General features: G+C 53.0%; 1 protein-coding gene across 3 annotated transcripts in view; it reads right to left on the bottom strand.

Moving 5' to 3' along the window:
- MSI2 (musashi RNA binding protein 2) overlaps positions 1–21,727 on the bottom strand; it is a 387,255-nt gene that overhangs the window by 46,638 nt on the left and 318,890 nt on the right. For 2 of the 3 annotated variants that reach the window (XM_039241135.1, XM_039241136.1), the window contains exons 9-10: positions 14,882–14,996; positions 4,860–4,934 (exon numbers count right to left, since the gene is read on the bottom strand). In XM_039241135.1, coding sequence (XP_039097066.1) covers positions 4,860–4,934; positions 14,882–14,996 — 190 coding nt within the window. Of the gene's footprint in view, positions 1–496; positions 1,018–4,859; positions 4,935–14,881; positions 14,997–21,727 lie in introns of those variants that run through there. The other variant, XM_039241137.1, reaches the window with a different exon arrangement.

Here is a 21,727-nt window from a genome sequence, read left to right as displayed (position 1 = left end):
ATCCACGAGAGTGGGGGCGTTTTGTTTCAAATGGAGAGTGGGGGCATTTTGTTTCAAATGCAGACATGGAGGGGATCAGGATCGTGGGAAAGGCAAGCCCTTCTGGGGGAGGGGTGACCATCAGGGGTGCCAATCAGATCAGGAGAGAGCCTCTGTGTTCCGTCCCCTCCCACCCCCGTGGGCCCAGGGGCCGTGATGCCAGCAGGGAACTCATGGTCGAGGGGGGGGTGCTGGGGAAGGAGGGGTCTGGCGTGGATCTGTGCCCACAGGTCCTAAGACTCGGCAGTGCTCAGGGGACTCCGCTGTCCCTTCTCTGAGACAGGTGTACTTAATAAATATTATTGACAATAGCCATTGACGGACTGTCCCCCAAAGACAGATAGTGCTGGTTTTTCTGATAGTTTTTCTTCCAGTTTTCCACACATTAGTATTTATAGGAACAGGGTGTGTGTGTGTGTGTGTGTGTGTGTTCACTTTTGGTACTGTCCACTACAGGACATAGGTGCTCCAACTCACACATCCCCAACTCCCGTGGGCCATCAGCACTAACAGTTTACCCCATGGGATGCTCCCAGAAGCCTATTTGGTCAATATTCAAAGTCATGATGCCGGATTCCTGGATTCCCCTGGGGAGGCTCTAGACAGTTTGTGAGAAGTTTCCCTCTGGCCCCGTTACATTCCAGGTGAGGGTGGGGAGGCTGGGGCGGGTGGGGAGAATGTTCACACTGTGTAAGAAGTAAAATTCCAGGGGCATCGCACAAGAAAAACAATTTTCTTTTTAAACTGAGTGAAGCAATGAGGACATGAGTCTTTTCCAAGAATTAAAAAGGAGAAAGAGAACGTTCATTCAAATGGGCAGCTAGGACAGCCTCGGGGGTGGGGGGGTACGGACAGCGGCCGGGCTGGCCCCGGCCGTGACTGCGTCCTCTGTCCAGCAATGGTAGCAAACCCAATTTTGTTATGCCTCTCTTAAGAGCTAGTTGATAAAAATTATGTCTTGTGAAATCGGCAAATAGTCTGCAAAGTGAAATAAGAACAGAAATTAACAGCTTAAATGGAGCTGAGAGTCCGGAGCTGGGGGGAAAGAGAGGAAACAGGGAAGATTGTTGAGGAGGATCGGAATTCTCTGAGCCCCAGTACTGATCCTCGGGGGACGGGGTGGGGGTGCACATGGTGGACACTGGGCCTGGGAAGGAGGAGCCGCTTCCACGGTGGTTGGACATCGGCTTGGTCTTTCTAGAGAACTACTCCTCACTCTAGCAACTACCCATACGTGTCCAGCCCTCTTTACCAGCATCTCACTCACTTGCACAGAACCCTTAAGGTGGGCGCTGCGTTGTACCAACCCGACAGCCTGGCCGGTCTGCTGCAGCGCCGGGCACAGGGGCAGAACGGGGCTCCGCGGAGGGACATGGGCAGCTGAGCCCAGGAGAGGAGGCACATGCTCACAGAAAGGGCCTGCTCCAGTGAAAAGCAGGGCCTTCTGTTCTGAGGGGGGACCCAGGGCACGCCGCTGTGAACCACCTCAGCAGCTCCCTGGGGCCTGGGTATCCCCTCATCTCTCCTGGAGAAGCCCTCGCATGGCGCCACAAGGATGGTCCAGAAAGGAGGGAGGGAGGAGACGCTGGGAGGGGTGCAGCGTGCACACATCGCCAGAGAGACTGGGGGTGGCGAGTGGGTGGAGTGGCGCTTGGCAAGGACACGGAACGGAAAGATCACGAGGCAAAAATCTCAGGGCCATTTGGTGGGGACAGCTGTGCTGATGTCACTGGCTCACAGAACCCCAGGGTGTGGGGAGGGGCCGACTCAGTCTGCCGGCCCAGAGGCCGTCGCTTTACACCCAGCCCACTCGCCAGACCCGGCAAAGCGCTCCTCACTGGCCCGGGGTAAGAGGTGGACATCAGAGCGTTCCCAAGCTCCCCTGACTCCCAGGCCCTGTCCTGGGGCAGACGCTCCGGGAGGGGTCAAATTCGGTTCTTGAGGGGGAAGCCACTGTGGGGGACGCTGCTTGGGAACAGCGGGCGGAGCATCCTTCTCGAGACAGGCAGTGACTCCGGGGGACGAGGGCAGCTGGGGCTGGACTCTGAAAGCAGCCTGCCTCCTCCCAGGGTGACACGGGCGGCCAGGCCCAGCCACTGGGTCACCTTGCCCGGGGCCACTCCACCCGGGCAGCAGGTGGCCTCACTCTTGTGGCTCCTGATGGCCTCTTTGTGGCCACGGGTGAGGACACACAAGAGACTTCACACCCGGGGTGTGAGCTTGCAAGGGTGGGGACGGGAGAGTCTCATGGCTGGAGGGCAGGAGAAGAGCCAAGTCCCACGGGTCAGGGAGCCCCTGTCCAGACAGATTCCTGTCCTAACCAAGTCCAGCTGACTGCGTTAAGCTATAGGAGCTGGCGCTGTGACACACAGGCCTGGGACAGGGTCACTCCTGGCCCCTCCAGGTCCCTCACACCTCTGGTCTGTTCCAGAGGCAGCTGCAAGACTCTATCTCATCCCACCGGGCCTTGGTTGGTCGCTCTTGCACCTCTGTCTTGCATTCATGTCTGATGAGGGCAGATCCAAGGACACAGGTCCTTTAGTTTTACCAGGTGGTTCCTGGGCTGGCTTAGGAGGCAAGGGCAGGTTCTTAGACGAGACAGGGCCCTTAGCATGGGATCCACTGTCACCCCCCAAATTACTGCATGTTAGGATCCCCAACTCTGCCTGCCCGGGACTCACACCTCACCGAGGGGGCAATGGCAGTCTGCTTGTGACGGGAGGCAGGTGTGCAGAGCAGCATGGCGCTCTCAGCAAGCCAGGATGTGAGCCTGTATGTTCCCTGGTGAGGAAGCCAGGGGAGGGAGGGAGACGAAGGGCTTTCCTAAAACTGCCACCAGCTCCTGGGCTCAGGAGGACGGGCAAGAAGTGACAGGGACATTGATAAGCTGGTTCTCCCTGGGAGGGACAGTGTGCACATGCGTGTATGTATGTGGAACACATCCCCCACCTCTTTCTTTATGCTCAGGATAGCGTCATCTGACACAATTTCATTATGCTGTGCTAATGGGAGCCACTGGCCACATGTTCCTGCTGAGAAACTGACGTGTGGCCAGTATGATCGAGAATCGGGAGTTTTCATTTTACTTCATTTTAATTCCAGTCTAAATTACAGTAGCTGCGTGCGCTTAGTGCGATCGTCCCAGACAGATGGACACTAGGGAGGGTGGAACGTGGTAGTTAAGACACAGACCACCTGGGTCTAAACCGTAGCACTGCTCCTTGCTGCTTATGACCCCCCTGAACAGGGTTCCCTGCCCCTCCAGGCCTCAGGGTCCCCATCTGTAGATGGGGAAGATCTAACAGAGGGGCAGGCTTCTCTGGCTGTGCCCTCCGAGGGGCCCACGGCCACCCCGAAGCAGCCATCCAGCGCAGAGAAGTGGCAGGGGGCAGGGTGGGGAGGCTTCCTCAGTGCCGATGGCCCCAGGGGACATGCTCACGGGGAGGGCTCCCCTACTCGCACTCTTCCACACGCAACTTCTCTACAGTGCCTGCCTCCCCTGCCCCCCTAACCCCGATAATCGGCGAGGCACACAGACCCCAGGGACTATCCTGCCCAGGCCCCATGTTTACAGAAGGCAGAGGTGAGGCCCAAAGACAGGGGTGATCTGCCTGTGGCCTGGGCAAGAGCCCAGGGCTTCTGCCGCTGAGTGAGGATCTGTTCCCCGAAGGGCCTGGCTCCCAGTGTCCCCAGTGCTTCCTGACTCCCCCCAGAACGCCCTTCCCCGCCCCGAAACTCAGTCAGCGGCAGGTGAACAATCGGGGGAAGGAACGGGCAAACGCTGGGTGAGACCCTCCCGAGCCTCTCCCCTGCCTTCCTCCCTGCCTCCTGGACATGATCCTCTAAGGGCCGTGCCTGAGCCCTCCCGGGGGCTCTGGGTCCAGGCAGGATGACCAGCCAGGAGTGAAACTGCCGGAAGCCCGGCTCCTGAGGGAGCCTCCCTCCCCCGCAGAGAACCCCAGAGGACAAATTCTGCTGCCAAGGCCTTCTCTAGAAACTCTCTGGCTGTCCAGCTCTGTGCAGACACCCTAAGCACCCCTACATACTGTCTGTACTCCAGGTCGGGGAAAGGCTGGCTCACCCTCTCAGGGGGCAGGTAAAGCCCCACAAAATCCTGGCTTCCTTCACTCCCCTCCCCCCCCCACCCCTGCAGGACCATGTCTGTCCTGGCTGCCTGCCTCACGTGGGGGTCCCAGGCCTCCCTGCTGCACGGGAGCTGGGGATCCCCAAGCGTGTGAGTGTGCATCACGGTGGGCTCTGCCTCGAGTCTCTGACGCTTACACGCGGGGGAGGGAGTCTACACGCCCCCTCCCAGGATAGCAAACCCAAACCCCAACAGCACACCACGGTTACACACAAAAGGGCACCAAAGCCAGGGTTGCCAGGCAGAGTTCAAGGAAGAGGGAGTGAAGGGGGAGGGAGGGAGGACGTGGGTGGGAAGGAGGGAGGGGGGGCAGGACGAAGGGAGGAAGTGGGTGGTGGGTGGGAGGAGGGAGATGGGAGAGGCAGAGGATAAGTCCAGAGAGAACTTGTAACTGGCTGGAGACAAAGGAGAGTGGGGAGAGAGAGGGAGGGCTCCGGCCACAGCTCTTTCCCTTCCCCCTAAAAGCTGCCACTCCCAAACACCCGGCACGGGGGACACACTTGGGTTAATCAGACATGGAGCTGCGTCCTGACCCTGGAGTTCGGTGGATTTGAACCTCAGCACTATAGGTCATTTCTTGAACGGACGAGTGTGTGAGTTGCGTTCTCTTCAGGTTTCCTCCCGCCTCCCCTCAAGTGCAGCCCCCTCCAGAGCCCCGGGAGATGAAGACACTCACCTGGGAACTGATAGCCATAGCTAGGAGCAAATCCAGGGTAGCCGCGGCCATAGGTTGCCACAAAGTTGGGGTAGCCTTGAACACAGAGAGAAAGATCACGGCTGCGTTAGTACAGCTGCCTCAGGTCGGGGGCGAAATCCCAGGGAGGGCGGAAATGAGGACAGCCTGAGTTATTTTCCTGCACAAAATGATTGGTCTCCCTTGAGGGCCTTTGCCCAGCACCTGGGTCACCCCTCTCCTGTGGCCGGGGGCACCACCGTCAGCCTGCTGGTAATTAACCTGCATTTGGGCAGAGGGACCCCCAAGGCCCACACACTTTCTGGAACCTTCCTGGAACCAGAGTAAATGCCACGCGTTAGCACCAAACGCAGGGCGCACGCCTGGCTCTGACATTTGAAGAGCTTACCCTGAATGTACTTTACCTTAAAGCTATTGACAGTAGGAGATTAAAGTCCTTGTAATGTCTCCTCCCAAGCCAGCATCAGACAAAGCATGAGTACTTGGGGGTGGGGGTGGGGGGTGAGAGTTTGGGGCAGAACTCAGGGCTGACCCCATGCCTCTGGAAAAACACTGGGCTTAAGGAGCCATGGCCTGGGGGAGGTGGGTCCCAGAGGCTTATGGCCAGGCACGAACCCTCCAAAGGGTGCCACAGCGTCTTCCCAAGGCCCTCCAAGAATGGTGAGGTTCTGGCTGCGTTAAAATGTGCACCAGAAGCATGGCCCAGGCCCCGAAGCATCATGCCCCCTGTTTTAACGGGCATTTCACAGAAGGCGTATTTTCCACATGATCTCAGCAGGTCACCCGGGGGTGACCGGTAACTGTGGGGTGCCTGTGGAAACTGCTGCCAGGCTGGGCGTGGGGTGCGGAGGAAACTAATGGAATGTTCTGGTGCTGGTGTGGTCCTCTGTGATAAATTATGAACCCTCCCAGTGAGCAGCTGCTTGGCTTTCAACCCTGCACCGTGCTTGCTTAGGTCACTTCACTGTTTATGTCCCTGCCTCTCGACTCAGGCTGCAGAGGAGGCTGGTGTGTAGGCTTGCACAGATTCTACCCACGGCTACCCCCCCCCCCCACCCGTTCCCTCTCCACCAGGCCCACTCTACCTCCCCGCACTCGATGTATCAGACTCTTGCACACTCATGCTCTACAAATACCACCACGACCAGCCTACTACCACCACCCCCCAACGGGCAACAGCTGACTTTGGCCTTGACCTCTGAGGTAAGGTGTCTGTGGCTGTTTTTGGCCGCCCAGCACCTGAACCCCTTTTCTGTGTCTGAGTCTTAGACAGAGGCCTGCCTCCCATCGCGGAAGCAGACAAGGGCCCTTGCTCTCTCTGAGCAAGGCAGCCGGGAAGTAGGTCGTGAGCCTGTGTGTGGCCAACGGAGGTCTTCCTTGGGTCCATTTCCAGGGCTAGCAGGGCAGAGGAGAGACAGTAGTGCAGAATTTATTCTGATGGCATGAGCGTGAACCCAGCACCCAGCAGTGGCCACAGTGGCCTCCTGACCAGGGCCTCGCTCCCGGGTTGCGCCTTGGTTGTGGCTCTGGCTGACTGTATGGCAGGGCGTGCCAGTGGTGCCTGCCTATTCTCCAGCCTTCCAGGCAATTCAGTGTGTTGACGAGCCCCTTCCAACAACCTTTTTTTTTTTTTTGCTTCTGACAGCCAGAGGTGTTTCCACCAAAGTGCGGCAGGAAGTTGCTTTGATGGGTGGGGTTTATGATGGTCTCAGTGCCCTCCAGCCATGAGGCAGCGGCGTCCCTGCTGTCCTGTACAGCAGCTTAAACACCCACTGAACAGGATCAGGGGTCTCACCATCCACGTCCCAGGGGCACCTGGACGCGTCATGAGCATCAGCTGCCCTGCGGTGTGGGCTATGGGAACGGATCATTCAGGAGGCTCCATCTTGAGTGCACTCTAGCGTTGTGATTTACAGTTTGCTGGTTTCCCTCTGCCTCTTCATAGAGCCTTGATGCCTTAGAGGCCCAGAGACGGGACCCGCCCTTCCTCACCTCTTCAAGCCTGCTGGTATCAGAACTTCTGCTAAACCAGTGGATCTGTCATCAGACCCAGAAGAGAGGCTTGCCCTCGGGGGCATCAGGGGGCTTGAGGTCCACGCTTGCCTCTGGTCCAAGGCCATGCCCTTGGTGGTGGTGGGGGTGGTTTCCTTGTCCTCTGGTGGTTTGAGCCTGGCCATCCGTACAAAGCTCTGCAAGGTCCCCTGCAGTATGGGCGGGCCCAAATTCTCAGCTGAAACCGGCCGGGGCTCCCTTCCCTTCCCTTGTTTTAGCCAGAGCTTTTCCAAATTTGCAGTCACCACTCACTGGCCAACTGACCTGTTTCCACCTCAAAAGGGCCTCACTCGCTCTTTCCTGGGGTGTTTATTTCCCAGCACTCGGTGCCTTGCTGGCAGAAAGCTGCTCAGACAAGACAGGATGACCCGGTGGCTCTGCGTCGACTGCTGAGGAGAGGGGTATCCACATGTGACACAGAGCTCTGGCACCCGGTGCGGAAAGGCACACGGGGACAGAGAAGGAGGGATGGAGGCTGAGACCAGATGTCTGAAGTGGACGCACGCTCAGTGGCTTCTTCCCCTGGTATTTATTTCATGGCTGGCCAGCTCAGTTCTCTGAATTAATCACCTGCTATCAAATCAGATCTTTCATGACTAGGTTTCTTAAACCATTATTTCAACAATATTGATAAACGGATTATATGCAAACAGCCAAACCACTGCTGCTTAGGGGCTTTCCTGGTGAAAACTGACTCCTTTGCTTCTAACTTTGTGGCACTCTGGGTCTGAAATATGTTAATCTGACAGTGGAAGTGTAGGCCCATGTGTCATCTTCAAGACTCCTTTGGGTTTGGGGGGGGATGATGGGTGGGAGGGAGGGTGGCATACCCTGCCGCTCCCTGACTCGGGCGACTGGTATCATTCTAGATCTGCTCTCTGCTGGGCATATGCGACAGTCTTCAAACAAGAAGGAACACACGCATGGTCAAGATCACCCCACTTTGGGGCCTCACCCCAATCTTCCTGGCCATCTCAATATTGTCTCCTGCACAACCAAGATGAGAATTTGGCATCTGCCAGAGTGGGGGGGGGGGTCTTATCTCCACCCCACTATCGGGAACATCCTCTGGGTCAGGCAGATGAAATCATAAATTTATAATACAACATTACTTCAATTTTCCTCTTCATTTACTGCTGTGCAGCCCAGCTCTGCTCGAACGGCTCACCGCCCAGGCCTCCCGGGGAAATTGGCTGGCTGCATATGAATAGCACATTAGAGCTCACCGGTGTGGCTGCTCCATCAAGCCATATTACCCAGAGATGACCCAGCCACCACTTCCATTAGTAGTGGGGCCCCTCCTGCACCGGCCACTACACCATTTATTTGCTCCAGTACTCTGGATGCCTGATCAATCCCACAGTAATTATCTCTTGTCACTAAAGGGAAAACTAAGCCTGATGCCTGGATGGCCCCCTTTCTGGCAGATAGGCTTTCCATTGTGGAAAAAAAGAAAGGAAGGAAGCAAGGAATCAAGGAAGGAAGCAAGGAAGGAAGGAAGGAAGGAAGGAAGGAAGGGAAAGAAAGAAAAAGAGAGAGAGAGAGAGAGAGAGAGAGAGAGAAAGAAAGAAAGAAAGAAAGAAAGAAAGAAAGAAAGAAAGAAAGGCAGAAATCAATCAATCAATCAATCAATCAATCAACAATAGCATTTGAATCTGCCTGTCAGCTCATTTTGGGGCCCCCTTTTGGGGATGCAGGCAGAGTCATCTGAACTGTGGTTCTCCATCTTTGCTCCGACTCTAGAAGACAACTGCTCCAGCCCTGGAATATGCTTGCATTGTAGGTTGGGCACATGACTCATCCTTGCCCGGGCTCTGTGACTCAGCTACTCAGAGCAGAGGAAAACTGCTCCCACCAGGCTCCTGACTTGAGAGAGACAAGAATAGGGCTGCTTATCCAGGGACCTGCCCGAGTGTGACGCACGTGGCACGCACGATGTGGAGCACTGCCTGGGGCACCGCGCTAGCTCGGTGAGGAATGCATCCAGACGCAACACCTAGTGCCTGAGCCCTTCCCAGGCCAGGACATGAAGGCCAAGGTCTACCGAGATGCTCAGACCCCGAGCCCTAGAAGCATCTTCAGGCCCACGCTGTCCATTTCAAATTGACGTCTAAATGAGGATGAAAACCCCAGCTCTTCAGTTGTAGGAGCCATATCTCCAGTGCCCAGAGCTATGGCTACCATCTTGGGCAGTGCAAATATAGGCCCTTTCCATCACACAGAGAGTTGTGGTATACTGTGCTGTGCTGGAAGGAAAAGGAAGGGGTAGATTTGGAGTCTCCTGCCCACTGGGACACCGCTGAACAAACAGAGACCCCCTTGGGAAGGACCTCAACAGATATTCTGGGGAAAGACAAACAAGTCTAGACACGCAGCTCTAAATTCCAGCCAATCTCCTTTTGATCTGTGAGTGAACACCTGCGGATTACAGCTCTTCATCTCTTCTAGATGATGATTTCTTTCCCCCTTCATATTGGAGGGGCTTAATGTCGGCGAACACTGGGCCAAGACTTCACAGGGGCTTCTCGGTGGGAGCATTGTTAAGAGCATTGTTAGGCTTTCTTCAGCTGGGTCACAGAGTCTACTTCCGGACCTGTAGACGGCAGCTTTTCTCCAAGGCCTGGGCAACAAAGTCGCTCTCCACCGGTGGCACCACACGTGTGAAAGAATGTGTGCCCAGAAGGCCAAGATAGTTAAAGGCAGTAGGACTATGTGGCTGAGGGCAGAGAAGGCCAAACGGAATAAAATATATCAGCAATAATCATGTTTGCTTTTACTAAGTCCACTTTCATTAAGAAAACCCAGTGGGGCACCTGGGTGGCTCAGTCGGTTGAGCGTCCGACTTCAGCTCATGTCATAATCTCACAGTTCGTGGGTTCGAGCCCTGTCTTGGGCTCTGTGCTGAAAGCGTGGAGCCTGGAGTCTGATTCCAATTCTGTGTCTCCCTCTCTTTCTCTCTGCCCCTCCCCCCCAAATAAACATTAAAAAAAAGTTAAAGAGAAAAGCCAGAGATTCCAGTGCACTGAGCTGGAGAATGGTGGGCACTCCTTGGCCACCGCAATGCAGTGGAACAAAGTCTGAAGGCTGCTGAAAGACTTCTCCAAGGGTCTCAGTTGATTTTGGTTTTGTCTGGCTCAAAGGCAGGGAGGGCTGGCCTCAGAATGACCCCTCCACTGCTCTCTTCCATTCTTCGAAAGGAATTCCCATTGGGCAGATTATTCTTAAGATTCTGTCAAAGGCTCTGAAAGCTAAAACCAAAACAGCTATAGGTTTCCTCCCAAGGATGCAGGCAGCCACATCAAGAGAGATCAAGAAAGAATGAAGTGCAACTACACGTTCCTCTGCCTCCCTTTGATGCAATCTCCCAAAGCATGAGCAAACCTTAAAGGGTATTTAAAAATTAGCTTCATGGTTTCCGAGTCATTTACAGACCAATGTATCTGTCGTCTCACTAGAATGTTTGCTCCCTGATGCATCCTCAGCGTCTAGAACAGTGCCTGCCCTTTGTAGGTGCTCAATAAATATTTGCTGAGTGACTGGATTAAAAAGCTTTCATGGTTTAATAGCCTCACTTCTAAAAACCTGTTCAAGGGTTATAGACCTCTTCTGCTCTTCCAGCAACAAAAATGTAAATCACTGAATCCTCATTTCATTAATGAACTCTTAATAAACGTTTTTCTGTCTGCGCCGAGTTTATCAGCCAAGTTGTCTTGGTGATGGCATGGACATGTCACGGGTGATGGTAGTTATTCCAAGGACGGATGAGCACCATGGGGGGTGGGCGGTGACCCAGGTGATTTGTGGGGACATGTCAAGGCCGTCCCACCTTAGCAAAGGAGCAGACTCTGTCCAGTGCCACCACGTTAAGAGGGAAGAAGCAAAACGGCAGAGGGTACTGTCCTCGCCCAGCGTCCAGAGGCCCAGGATGCCAGGCTATACGGATGGAGGAGCAGAGCAGAGGGCAGCTGTGGGGTCTCCGGTGGGCACTCCAGCCTGGCCGAGGAGGGAAGAGGCCAACCAGGCTGGGAGACTGTTTGTTCCCTGGTGCCGTGCGGGCGTGAGGCACCCCTTGCACCTGGCCCCTGGGCTGGGCTCGTTCCTGGCTGGGGGCACGTCTCGGCAGCCCTCAGGAGGCTCATCTCAGCGGGTGTGTCTGGAGGCCCTCACTGCAGTGGCTGGGGCCGCAGGAGGGCCGGGGTCTGATGACGCCTGATCTTTGTTGGAAGGCAGAAACTCAAAGGTAACCCTACTCCTTAGGCTGAGGGTGTGAATGGAGCAGGAGACTGGGTACCACCGCACAAGTCACACCGGAGGCTCTGACTATTCCTGGCCACCGGCAGGAAGGGTGTTGGGCACCTGCTTGAGTGGGAATGCCTGGGGTTCCTCACAACCTTACTAACCACGGCTCCCAGTTTGAGTATGTGCTACTGTAGTCTGTTGACTGGAAGACATGTTTTTTTTCCTTCACATTTTAACATCTCTGAAAGTAGGCTCTACATCACAGTCATTGTGATAAGAGAGCTTCCGTGCCAGTTAATTAACAGCATATATATTTTTCTTTCTGAATGTTTGTACAAAGATGGATTTCACCACCCACGGCACCTCGGATTTGATGAAATATAGCATTGGCTGGGCACGCTACAGTTTCCTTTATCATCAACAGCCCTACGAAGTGAGAGTTTCCCACATCCCTATCTAAGGGTGTGGTAGCTGAAAGAAAGAGGGGTAACTTGGGACACTTGACCCCAAGTCACACAGCTCATGGCATGAGGAGTCCAGATCCCCTGGTTCTCAAATCCAAAGCTTTCCCCACGGGCTTACCCAGCCCCCCACTCCCAATTAGTGAAGGATAGGCTGACACCATCACATTCCCCATTCCCCATCCCAAGGGCCCTATGCTTGACTGGAGGAGGAAAACCTCTGTGACAGGAGGGGGCACTGGCTGAGGTCTGGGGGCTCCGTCTGGTAACAGCCTCAATAGCACTCCATGGGCAAAAGGCAAAAGCCTTTTAAGTGGCAGGGATGTCAGCTGGTGGGGTGGGGGTGAGGGGTGGCCCAGGGGAGGTTATAACTCAAGGACAAATAGACTTAACAACGGCAACATTTTAAACCAACAATTACCTCTTTACTACAGCTCAGAGAAGTCATAACTTCAACCATGAGAGACAGGTGGGGGGGGGGTAGTTGGGGCAGGTGAGTGAGTGAGCGCCAGCCGTTCATCACTCATCATAAATCCCTCCCTCAAGAAGCAGGAGCCAATCAGATGGCACCTGGAGAAGCACACGGACCACGAGGGTTTGCCGGCCACCAGCTGGGGTCAAAGCCCATCCTGCAGGCACTGAACCCGGCCCTCCTCCTCACACATGCCCCGCGTGGATATGACCCCTCTGCCAGGCCAGTGGGCTCTCAGGGTTCCACACAAGAACCCTTGCCTTCGAAGGCTATTCCCATCTGGATCACCCTCAGCTTGCTCACCTTCTCAGCTCCGCTACCAGGGGAGGTAATTCCCTGATTCCTCAGACTAGTTTCCATGCTTTATTATGTGCTCCTAAAGCACCCCCCAACTCTGTGAGAATAACTAGCTATCTGTAGGGTTAGCAGTGAACTGCTGTCACGCTCATGGGGCCACAGGCTCCAGATGGCAGGGACCATATCCGCCCTGTTAAGCATCAGCGCTGGCCCGGGGCAAGGTGTGCAGCAGGTGCTCAAAGCTCACCCGGCCCCGAACACCTCCCGGATTCAACAAAGCCTCCATGCCTTGGCTCCCATCTTAAAACCCCTGGGTGCCCTCTGCTCAGGGATCCGAGCTTGGGTGTCTGTGGAGACATCGGTCCCCAGCCCCTGCCTGCACAGTCTCGGGCGAATGTAACCTTTGCACCTCTGCTCTGTGGCCACTGACAAGAGTGAGCTGCCTTGGCCTCATGCCTCTGTGTCCCCCTGAAGAAAACAGTTCGGGGGCGCCCTGGCGGCTCAGTCACTCAGACTTCGGCCTAGGTCACGACCTCGCCGTTCCTGAGTTCGAGCTCTGCGTCAGGTTCTGTGCTGACAGCTCAGAGTCTGGAGCCTGTTTCAGATTCTGTGCCTCCTTCTCTCTCTCTACCCCTCCCTTGCTCATGCTCTGTCTCTCTCTAAAAATAAACGTTAAAAAATTTTAAATAAAAACAAAAACCAAAACAGTTCGTTCTTCTCTTCAAGTTGGCCTCAGAAAAGATAGGGCACTTCCTGAAGATCTGATCCTAATTTATGCCCCAGGGCCTTTATACTCACCCTTTAAAATTGAAGACTCCCCAAACCTGCAGGTCGCAACTCTTTTACGATGTGATTTTAAAATTTAAAACTATGAATCCATTTGGACCTTCTTTTGGTCTACAAACATAAGGTAAAGACCACATAAAAATTGCTTTTGAAGTAAGAGCTAGCCAAGTATCTCCTAGCCAAGCAGGAGATAATTCCCACTGATTCTTAAATGTCATTTCTGTATAATAATTACACTCTTACACAGAAGTACATTTAGTTTAGGTGTTTTGACTTTCTATAACAGGCACGTCCCTATATCCCACACCATTTAATTATTGTAGCTTTGTGCTATGTTCTGCTATTTGGTCACAGTGGTCTTTTCTCATTGCTCTTTTGAAAACATTTCCTTATGTAGTCTTCATGTATTTCTTCTGGCAGATCAGCCTTAGAATCATTTGGTCAATTTTAAAAGAAGTAAACAGGAATTTCCATTGAAATGCAGTTAAACCGAAAAACATTCATTCGAGAAGAAGTAACATCCCAGCCGGTTTCAGTAATTCTCACGGCATCTCTTTTCACTTCTTAAAGTTCCACAAAATAACTTTCCCTCCCCTTGGTATTTCCTCAGACAAAATAGATACAATTCTTTTTTAGAATTTATAACACCAAGAAAAGTTTTATACATTTAAAATTGAGCCAGGAATGATTCAAACGGCTGCAAATCTGAAAACACACAAAGAGCCGATCAAACAATATAGGAGGACTCTTAGCCAAACCAAATGAAAATCCATTAAAGCTAGACAGATCATGTGTCTGAATGGAATTTTACCATTAACTACCATTTATCCCATTTAATTAGTATTTTCCCGACACACAATAACTTGCACTAAAATACTGTTCTCTCGCCTTGAAATTTCTAATTATTGTTGCGACCCACACCATTACGCTCCTCCACTGCCTTCTCCATTTTTCATGCCATTTAAGCGGCAAGATTTTCAATTATCTACGCAGGACGGACAGAGATACCTTTAAGGGAGGGGCATAATATGCAACTTAATTTCTCTAAAAGCCAGGAGAGATCATTTTTTGTCAGAACAAACACATTTTGTCTTTCATCTTTTTTTTTTTTTTTTTTGGCAAATAAAGAGTAAAACAGGCCATTTAAAACATCCATTTAAATGCAAATTCTGATATCCCAAGAGGAAAATGTTAATCATTTAAACAGGATTATAGCCCATCCTCATCACTCCCCCTCCTCTCCCAAGTTTTAGAAAATGTAGCCTCAGCTCACTCGGGTGAAGGCGCCAGGAGTCCTTAGGTCTTTAAGAACACCCAGTTAGTAAGGAGGAGTTAGGCCGCGGGGTGGCTTTTCTCTTTTCAAAAGGGGAGCAGAAAGGAGATAAAATAATATCAAGCAGCTCTTATGAGCCAGGCATGGAACAAGATGATTATCTATCTATCTATCTATCTATCTATCTATCTATCTATCTATCTATCACCTACCTACCTACCTGTTCACCTATCTATTATCTATGTATCTGTCTCTATTCATTCAATGGTTACAAACGCCTTGCATAGGGGTCTGTTGTCTTCATTTACAGACAGGAAACCAAGGTTCAGAGAGGTCAGGCAGCTTGCCCAACTGGTAGGTGACCCAGCTGGGTGTATAGTCCACAGTGGCTCTGCTGTGTCCCCAGGGTCCCACCCAGACTCACCTAGCATTCCCATGCCAAGCATGAACGCGTCCATGGTGTAAGGCAGTCCCCGGGCCCGGCCTCTTGTCCCCGGTGGGAACATGACTTCCTTAGGCTGAGCTTTCTTACATTCTACCTGTTAAACAGAAAGGCGAACAAATGAGATGCAAATGAATTCCACGTAAATGTCAAATGCAGAACGGATCTGGTTACCAGCTAAGGTATTTTTAGCCTTGCTCCTTATTCACTGTAAAAATAGCCATGCCGAGTAAATGGCCTGCGAAACAAATATTTAAGAAAACATGCCACTTGTTGCAAAGCCTGCTTTGGAGAAACCTACAAGGATGAAATTGGGTTTGGAGGGGTAGCAGGGACGTGGGCTGAAGACACACGTGCTTGGGCTGAGCGCTCAGACTGGGACGTGTGCAGACCGCGGCTGCTGGGTGCACCTGTGAAGAAAAACATCAGCGGTAGTAATAGGCCCTCATGACTGTTTGGCCCTTCACCTTTTTGCAAATTCCTTAGGCCGGTGACTCTTCACATCAGGCCATCTGATTCTTTTATTAAATAGACAGGCCAGTTAATTTTAGCTCCATTTCACAGACGACAAAACTGAACACCAGAAGGCTTGGGTAATGTGCCATGAGCCATATCCCGGCGGGTGCAGGCCCGGGAGCTGGCGTTTTAAAATTTCTAGGTCAGCGATGCCACCATCTCCAGAAAGCCTGCCCCAGCACGCTCCCAGGAGAAGTAATAACATTAAACACCGCCTCTGTCCATCTGGATTACCGGTTTCTCCTTCTGCAGCTACGTCTTCAAGTGGTTGCTAATCTTTCCGGTTTCCCTTCTGCCTCCAAAATTTCTTAATCCTATTCTGCTCACACAACCCAGAAGTCACTTACTTAACCACCTTAATGATGTAGAATACAGACTCCAGGAAAGAGGTAAAACTGCGGCCTGCTGTGGCTGCACTGTTCGTAAGAGCACGTTTCAGATCCCTGCTCTGTGCTTACTTCTCTTAGTTTACAGACAAACTTAACAAACATCGTTAACTGTTAATTAGCCCCATTGCTGATGAAGACGCGATGTCGTAGGGCAGGGCTGCTTATAGAGCAAAAAGTATCAGCGTGACAGTTTGATAGCGAGGGAGAAAAGAGAAAAATCAGGTACCATATTTAAAAGGGGGCCAGATGGTAGAGGAGCCCAAACTCCACGTGGCTCAACAGCTGCTGAGGGTCTCACTATCACACAGAAAATTACTATCGTTCCCAGGGTATCTCAGACATGAAGACATTAAATTGTGTGCCTTATACTTTGTTTTAAAGGGACCTATACGAGCTACCCATTTTGGATTTATGGATATCTCTCAAATCTTCTCATCCCAAATATTTCAATTAAAAATATTTCATTGGGGTGCCTGGGTGGGTCAGTTGGTTAAACTTCTGACTCTTGATTTCGGCTCAGGTCATGATCTCCCGGTTTGTGAGACTGAGCCTCAAGCCAGGCTCTGTGCTGACAGCGTGGAGCCTGCTTGGGATTCACTCTCTTCCTCTCTCTCTGCCCCTCCTCTGCATTCTCTCTCTCTCTCTCTCTCTCAAAATAAATAAACATTAAAAAAATATTTTAGTGCTTAAGGCTTGGGGGAAGCTTTAATTACCTAAAATATTTACTGGTCTTTCTTCAGAGACACCAGATAACAGGTATTACTCACTCTTGCTCTTTCAAGAGTCATAACCACACGCTTTAAAAACATGGACAAAAATAGCTCAATATTCACGCCTGATAATCTATAAAAACTCTTTATATGAAGCTTAAGAAGAGATGAGCGTCCCGAAATGGAAATGGGTGAAGGGTATGAACAAGCAATTCACAAATGACTAGTAATTAGACCTATCTTTCGTATCGTAAGTCACAAGTGACACCCCTAAAGAAGACACTTCTTCCCCTATCAGACTGGCCATGATGACAGGATTTCTTGATGTCAGAGCCTGGAGAGTATGGGGAGGAGGGGTAGGAATTAGCGCCTATTTTTTGGAGGGCAACAAAACATCAAAAGCCATACAAGTATGCATTCTTTGACCGAATAATCCTACTTGCAGGAGTTTATCCTTATATGGATAAGGCTACTGTGGTGACAAGCGCTGATTATAATTTTTTTTCCCCTAAAGGAAATACCCTAAATGTCCAAGAAAAGGGAATTAGCCAATTTTGGTTCATCCAAGCTGACTGAAAGCTATGGATCCACATTAAAGTACACTGATAATAACATGCAATAGTACTGGGAAACACTCAGGCCTGGGCAAATCAGGATGGCTGGTCACCCTAAATGCAGGGGGAGGAGTGGGAAGCAAGTTACAGTGACGTTGTGGAAGATAAACACGTGTATATGCATATCTTATAGGGGGAAAATATTAAAAAGACATATACCGGGGCGCCTGGGTGGCTCAGTCAGTTAAGCGTCCGACTTCGGCTCAGGTCATGATCTTGCGATTTGTGGGTTCGAGCCCCGCGTCGGGCTCTGTGCGGACAGCTAGCTCAGAGCCTGGAGCCTGCTTCAGATTCTGTGTCTCCCTCTCTCTCTGACCCTCCTCTGCTCAAGCTGTCTGTCTCTCTCTCTCAAAAATAAATAAAAAAAAACATTAAAAAACAAAAACCAGACCTATACGAAAGTTGCCTTAGAGCGACTTTGTTCTTCCACTTCTGTAGTGCGTTTTGTTACTGCCGTTTATTTGCCAAGTTCTCTGCTTTGAGTATTACTGTTGCCAGTAGTGGTACAGAGGGGTGATTAAAAAGAAGTATATTCATCAGAACTGGGGCTTTCAGATTTCTTTCATAAGCCCAGGGTGACAATTTGCTCCTCCACTCCATCCCCGGGACTCTGAAGCAGGCTGAGAAAGCTCATTTGCAAGAGCCTGCCCGCGCCCAGGAAGATGGGTGTGCTCTGCAGAGGCGGACAGATAATTACCTGACGCCAGCCCCAGGATCCGGAATAATACCGCTAACCAGCTCACTTCCTAATGGCCCTATCGGTGACAATCTACTGCATTGTCTTATGAAAACCTGCTGCCTGTTCCTAGGCAACCTGATCAACGAAAATTTCAGGTTTATACAGTTTTCATTTAGGGAACATAAAGGTTAACTGACTGTAATGGGAGTATTTTAAACAAACCCACCTACTCTCCCTCTCACTGAATAGGCTGGCGGCCCTGCTGAACCCCGCTCTGTCTCGCTGGTGCTGTTTCGGGCAGCACTGACTGTGTGCGTTCTGTCAGCCGCCCGCTGGGTCAGCTGTGAGTGCTCCCCGAGGCCAGGGGCCCTGGCACACGCACTCTCTGGGGGATCCCGGCACGTCCTGGGCACTTGAGTGACAGGGAGAGGTAGCAGCCGCACCAGGGAGCCTGGCCTGGTCTGAAGGCTTCTCGAAAGATCTCTCCGGCCCAGGAGGCCTGCCCACCCAGCCCCCAGCTCCTCTGAAAACATACACAAGAGGAGAGAGGGAGAGCTATTCTCTGCCTGCGTTCTGAGTCCTTGCAGTGTGGGTCAGGGGCTTGCTGAGGACGAAAACTACATCCTTCCCCCATCAGACTGGCAGAAGCCTCCCTCCCTCATCAGACTGTGAGTTCTCAGGGGGCAGGGATCCAGGGTCTGCCCCTACTTCCCTGGCCCCTTGTGATGTCCTGTTCAGAGCGCGTGCTGACTCACACGCTTGTTAGGGTCGTGGAAACCCAGTCTCCTTAATTCAACAATGCGGAGGGACTCGGTGTGCCCGACGAGCGCTAGGCTGGGGGGTGCAGACATAAATAAGGCAAGCCTCTACCTCGAGAGCTGTCGTTTTGTGGAAAAGAACAGGTTCGGACTGTCTTGTTCTCCTAGCATTAAGGCAAGTACTCATATGTCAACATCCCCCCCCCCCCCGCCAGTCATTTCTGGGCCTGCCCGCCTCTGAAGCCTCTGGATTTAGACCACATTTGGGTCACCCGTCACCATCCTTCCACTGGGCCCCACGCCAGCTAGCGAACGGGGCATGAATAACTCTGAGCTGCGTCAGAACCCAAAGGGGGAAAGGCAGCCCATGCCCCCAGCTCCTGTCACATGCTCAGGTCTGGTCACACACAACATCCCTGGTGTCTACTGCTGCGTCCCAAACGACTTCCAAACTTAGTGGCCTTGAGTAACAACTGAGTTACAATGGGTTGTGCTCTCTCGTGCTTCTGTGAGCAGACTGGGCCCAGCGGGGCTCTTGCGTGTAGTCTCTCGTGTAGCTGGAGGCAGATGGTGGCCGAACTCAGCTGGAGGTCCCAGGCGGCTTCTTCACTCGCACAGCACGCAGGCGATGTCTAGGTTTGGCTGGGGCCGTCCACAGGGAGGCGCCCGCTTCCAGCTTCTCCGCGGCACTCCAGCTTCTCACAGCGTGGTGGCTGAGTCCCAGAGAGGGACTGTCCTAGCATGAGAATCCCAAGAGACCACGGCAGAGTCTGCAAGGCTTCTTATAATCCAGGCCTGAGAGTCACACCACCACTTCCAGCCATCAAGTTCCTGGTGACACGCAGTAGGCCTCGACTTGTGCGGGAAGGGCCACACGTGGTGTGCACGGAGGGAGTGAAGACCACCAGGGCTCTCTTCAGAGACCGACTACCACACGAGATCCATGAAGAGCCGTGAGCAGACAGGACAGTGGGAGGCCCTCTCCCCAGCCGTGGGTCCTGGGGCCGGTAGGCAGTGCGGTCAGCTTCCACCGTGGGCCGCAGGGCAGGCATGGGAGCCTCCCGCAGGGGCAGCCCCGGGAGGCGTGCCTGACTTCCCACGGTCAACAGAAGCATCGGTCCTCTAACTGACCAGGCCTCTTGCCCCAAGCATTTCGTCTCCGTCCCCGAGAGAACCCCACTTATGGGAAGTGCTTTCTCTAGGGTAGCTGGGTGGGGGCAGATTCCGTGGAAGGAACATCTATCTCCAAGCCTTGGTCCCTGAATCTCAATCAATGGCTCAGACCCCACTGCGGCAGTTTCTCACAACGGCTACGGCTCCAAACGACAACTGGAAAAAGCAGTGTGGTTGGATGGGCAAGAGACTTTGCAGGGAGTCCTTCTGGAATTTGTGCTCGTAGGAGCCTCAGAGGCTCCTCTGGCCACACAGATGTGACCAGCGGCTCACACAGCAAGACGTGGCGTCCATTTTCCAGTTTCACGGCTGGGAAAGCCACAAGGCAACCCCGCGCCAGGGGCCGGATGCCAAGGACATGCCAAACCCTCCAAAGGTAGGTGGGGGTTGCCTTAAGTTTTCAGGTTTCAATAGGCTGCTTTGCTTGGCAAACTGGCCTTGGAGGGGTGGGCGGGGCCTACACAGTTACAGGATGAGAAGAATGGTCTAGCTGAACCCACTTTAACGACAGGACAGTCAGGGCAGTGGCATGCTCCTCTGGGGAGGATGAATCAGAGGCCAGACGTGGCTTGCACGTATGGTTGCTGACACTCTGTGCCGACCGCTTGCGAGATGAGGGGCCCCTGCTCACCAGGGCCCAACACGGCAAGGAGGTCTGCTTCTAACTCTTTATGCAGAAATAATTTCACACTTGCAGAAGAGGTGTGAGGATGGTACAAAGGGCAGTTGTATGTATGTCTCCATCCACAGCTGGGTCTGTGTATGTTTCTTCCTGGACCTTCTGAGAGTCAGGTGCGTAAGTGATGATACGCATTTCTTACACACAAAGATGTGTTCTTACATAACCACAGTACAGTTACCCACCTCGGGACCCTGACACACGGACGTGATGCTTCTATCTAATATGCCTTCCATACGGGACCCCATGATGTCCTTTATAGGTACAAATGCATTTTATAGAACAGGAGGCTTAGGTCCAGGGACATTAGACACCTCACCTGTGGCTGCAGACCCAGACCACGTGTGGTAAGGCTGGGTTGGAGGCCAGTCCGCCTGATGCCATGGCCCGTGCCCAGGGAGATGGTCCGATGCCACACCCTCTCCTGGGGGTGAGGGGGACCACTTAGCATCAGCTTTCGGAGAAGGTGCTGGGGCTTCTGTGTGGACGGCTTCCCTGTGGCTACTCTGAGTGGCCGCCCTCACCCAACTGGCCCGTAGCCCTTTGCTGAGGCAAGCTCCTCGCCGGGCACCTTTCGGAAGTGGCTGGCAGTCTGAGGACGATGCCAAGGTCTGGGAAGTGAAAAGGTTTTTGTTTTCTCCCCTGGTTTCTCCATAAACAGCGCCAGTGAGCACAGGGCCCTGGGGCCGGGAGGGAAACCAGCGGGACCTCGGTCTGGGGAAACCCAAGCCCTGTGGCTGTGGCCTTGACTTGCCAGCCAGGACAAGGCCACCCTGTGTGGCCTGGAGGTTAGTGTTTGCCGCTCCACTTCTCATCCCAAACCGGTCACGTCAGAAATGATGTACTCCTCCAGGGCGAGAGGGGCCCGTGTCAGAGGGGAACATTCACCACTGTCCAGAGAGGCCAACCCGCGCTGACTACGTGGCTGGTGGAATGGAGGGGAAGGAAGGGCAGGCCCTCCAGGCAGAGGAGTGCTTGGCAGGGGAGGGGGTGGAGGGTGCCTGGGAGCTTCCGCGTGGGCTGCAGCCTTCTGTGGAGCTTCTGGAAGGACCCTGACCTGGTCTCGCCCCAAGATCAGCTTCTCCTCTTGCTCTGACTCAAGCCACACCTCTCCAGTCAGGTTCCAGAGGACTCCAGCCCAGCACTCCCTGCTTCCCTGAAGCCCCGAGCTGACCACCTCCTCTGGCTGACAGGAGTGTTCCAGGGAGGCGCGGGAATGGAGATGCCGCTCCAGGGTAAAGATCTGGGGCCCTGCCTGGAGCCCAGTTCTCTCTGGTAAGGCCGGAGGGCTGAGCTGTGCCCCCAGAAAC

Source organism: Hyaena hyaena, unplaced genomic scaffold (genome assembly GCF_003009895.1).
Source record: "Hyaena hyaena isolate Hyena2069 unplaced genomic scaffold, ASM300989v1 scaffold_189, whole genome shotgun sequence".
Taxonomy (NCBI): Eukaryota; Metazoa; Chordata; class Mammalia; order Carnivora; family Hyaenidae; genus Hyaena; species Hyaena hyaena.
The sequence above is the reverse complement of the archived record's forward strand: the minus strand, read 5'-3'. Positions and strand labels throughout refer to the sequence as shown.